Below are 1,837 nucleotides of genomic sequence, written 5' to 3' on the forward strand. Positions count from 1 at the left end.
AGTTACTTTCCATCTCAAAATGAGTCTTCCTTTCTTTTTTCTGAGCCTCTACTTTAATATACTTAACCAAGGTTCGAACATATTGTCAGGAGGGACCAGTCGCTGGAGAAGGATATCATGATTGATAAGGTGGAGTATCAGAGAAATCCAGGAAGACCACCAATGACATGGATTGGCCAAGTGGCAGCATCGATGGACTCAAGCGTGGCAACAGCGTGAGGTTGGCCCAGGATCGGGCAGTGTTTCATGCTGCTGTGCATAAGGTCACTATGAGTTGGCATTGACTCAATGGCACTTAACAACACCAACAACTTTACCAAGCATAATGTCCTTCTCCAGGGATTGGTCCCTGCTGATAATATGCCCAAAATGTAAGAGAGGAAGTCTCGCAATCCTGGGTTCTAAGGAGGATTCTGGCTGTACTTCTCCAAATACAGATTTCTTTGATCTTCTGGCTGTCCAGTCTTCTTCTTATTGTTTGGTGCCAGAGAGCCAGTCTGACCTATGGCCACTATTTTGTTGTTGTTGTTACGTGCTGTGAAGTCAATTCCAACCCATAGTGAACCTGTATTGGGCATTCCGAGGAGCAGCTGGTGAGTTTGAGCCGCCGACCTTGCAGGTCAAATGGCTTTGCAGTCTGGTGCATTAACACACAGCATCATATAGGTACAATAAAATTAAGCACTGCCTGGTGCTGCACCATCCTCACAATGGGTGCTACACTGCAGCCAATTGATGCTGTGACTCTGCCAAGCAAATTCCTTTGCATCTCCTTTTTTAAAAGGAAGTTTACAGTCACTGCACTTTACCAAGCATGATGTCCTTCTGTGGGAACAAGTCCCTTCTAATAATATGTCTGAAGTATGAGAGAAAAAGTCTGCCCACCTTGGCTTCTAAGTAACTTTGTTTTTGCTTCTTCCAACATTGATCTGTTTGTCTTCTGTCAAGATATGATACCTTTAATATTTTTCTCCAATACAATAACTCAAATGTATCAATTTATCTATGGTCACCCTTATTCATTATCCAACTTTCACATGCATTTCAGGTTACTGAAAACACCATGGTTTGGGTTAGGTGCACCCTAGTCCTGAAACTGACATCTTTGCTTTTGTTTGCTTTAAATAAGTCTTGCGTATTTGCCTAATTAAATATGTCATTTGATTTTTTGCTTGCTGCTTCTGTGAGTGTTGATAGTGGATCAGAGAATAATGAAATTTTTGACAGCTTTGAACTTTTCTCTATTTATCCTGATGTTATTTATTGGTCCAGTAGTGAGGATTTTGTTTCATTTCAGTTGAATTATGACGTACTCTTAAGGCTGTGGTCTTTGAACATTATTAATATTGATTTTAAGCCCTCTTCGATTTCACCAAAAAAACTTGTTATCATTAGCTGATGAATGCTGCCACTTTGCCAACCCATCTCGCTGGAGGTCTTCCTCTTTTGCTTGGTCCCTTCACCCTACCAATCATGATATCCTTCTCTAGTGACTGGTCCCTCCTGATAATATGTGCAAAGTATGAGAGACAGAGTCTGGCCATTCTGACTTCCAAGGAGCACTCTGGCTGTACTTCATCCAACACAGATCTATTTGTTCCTTTTTCAGTCCATTGCATTTTCAATATTTTCCTCTAAACCTTAACTCAAATGCATCAGTTCTTCTATGGTCTTCCTTATTCACTGTCCAACATTCACATGCATATAGGGTTATTGAAAATACCATGGCTTAATCCAAATGCACCTTAGTCCTCAAGCTAACATATTTGCCCTTCAATATTTTAAAAAGGTCCTGTGCAGTAGATTTGATTAATGAAATACATAATTTGATTTCTTA

The 1,837-nt window shown here is 40.3% G+C and overlaps 1 protein-coding gene across 1 annotated transcript in view; it reads left to right on the top strand.

The window, feature by feature from the left end:
• Positions 1-1,304: 1,304 nt before the first annotated feature.
• The window catches only part of LOC102815189 (olfactory receptor 18-like), a 22,378-nt gene continuing 21,845 nt past the window's right edge, over positions 1,305-1,837 (top strand). Inside the window, exon 1 of the mRNA XM_006877390.1 lies at positions 1,305-1,309. Within this exon, the coding sequence (XP_006877452.1) occupies positions 1,305-1,309 (5 nt within the window). The remainder of the gene's footprint in view (positions 1,310-1,837) is intronic.

The sequence above is a fragment of the Chrysochloris asiatica genome, unplaced genomic scaffold (genome assembly GCF_000296735.1).
Source record: "Chrysochloris asiatica unplaced genomic scaffold, ChrAsi1.0 scaffold00491, whole genome shotgun sequence".
Classification (NCBI taxonomy): domain Eukaryota; kingdom Metazoa; phylum Chordata; class Mammalia; order Afrosoricida; family Chrysochloridae; genus Chrysochloris; species Chrysochloris asiatica.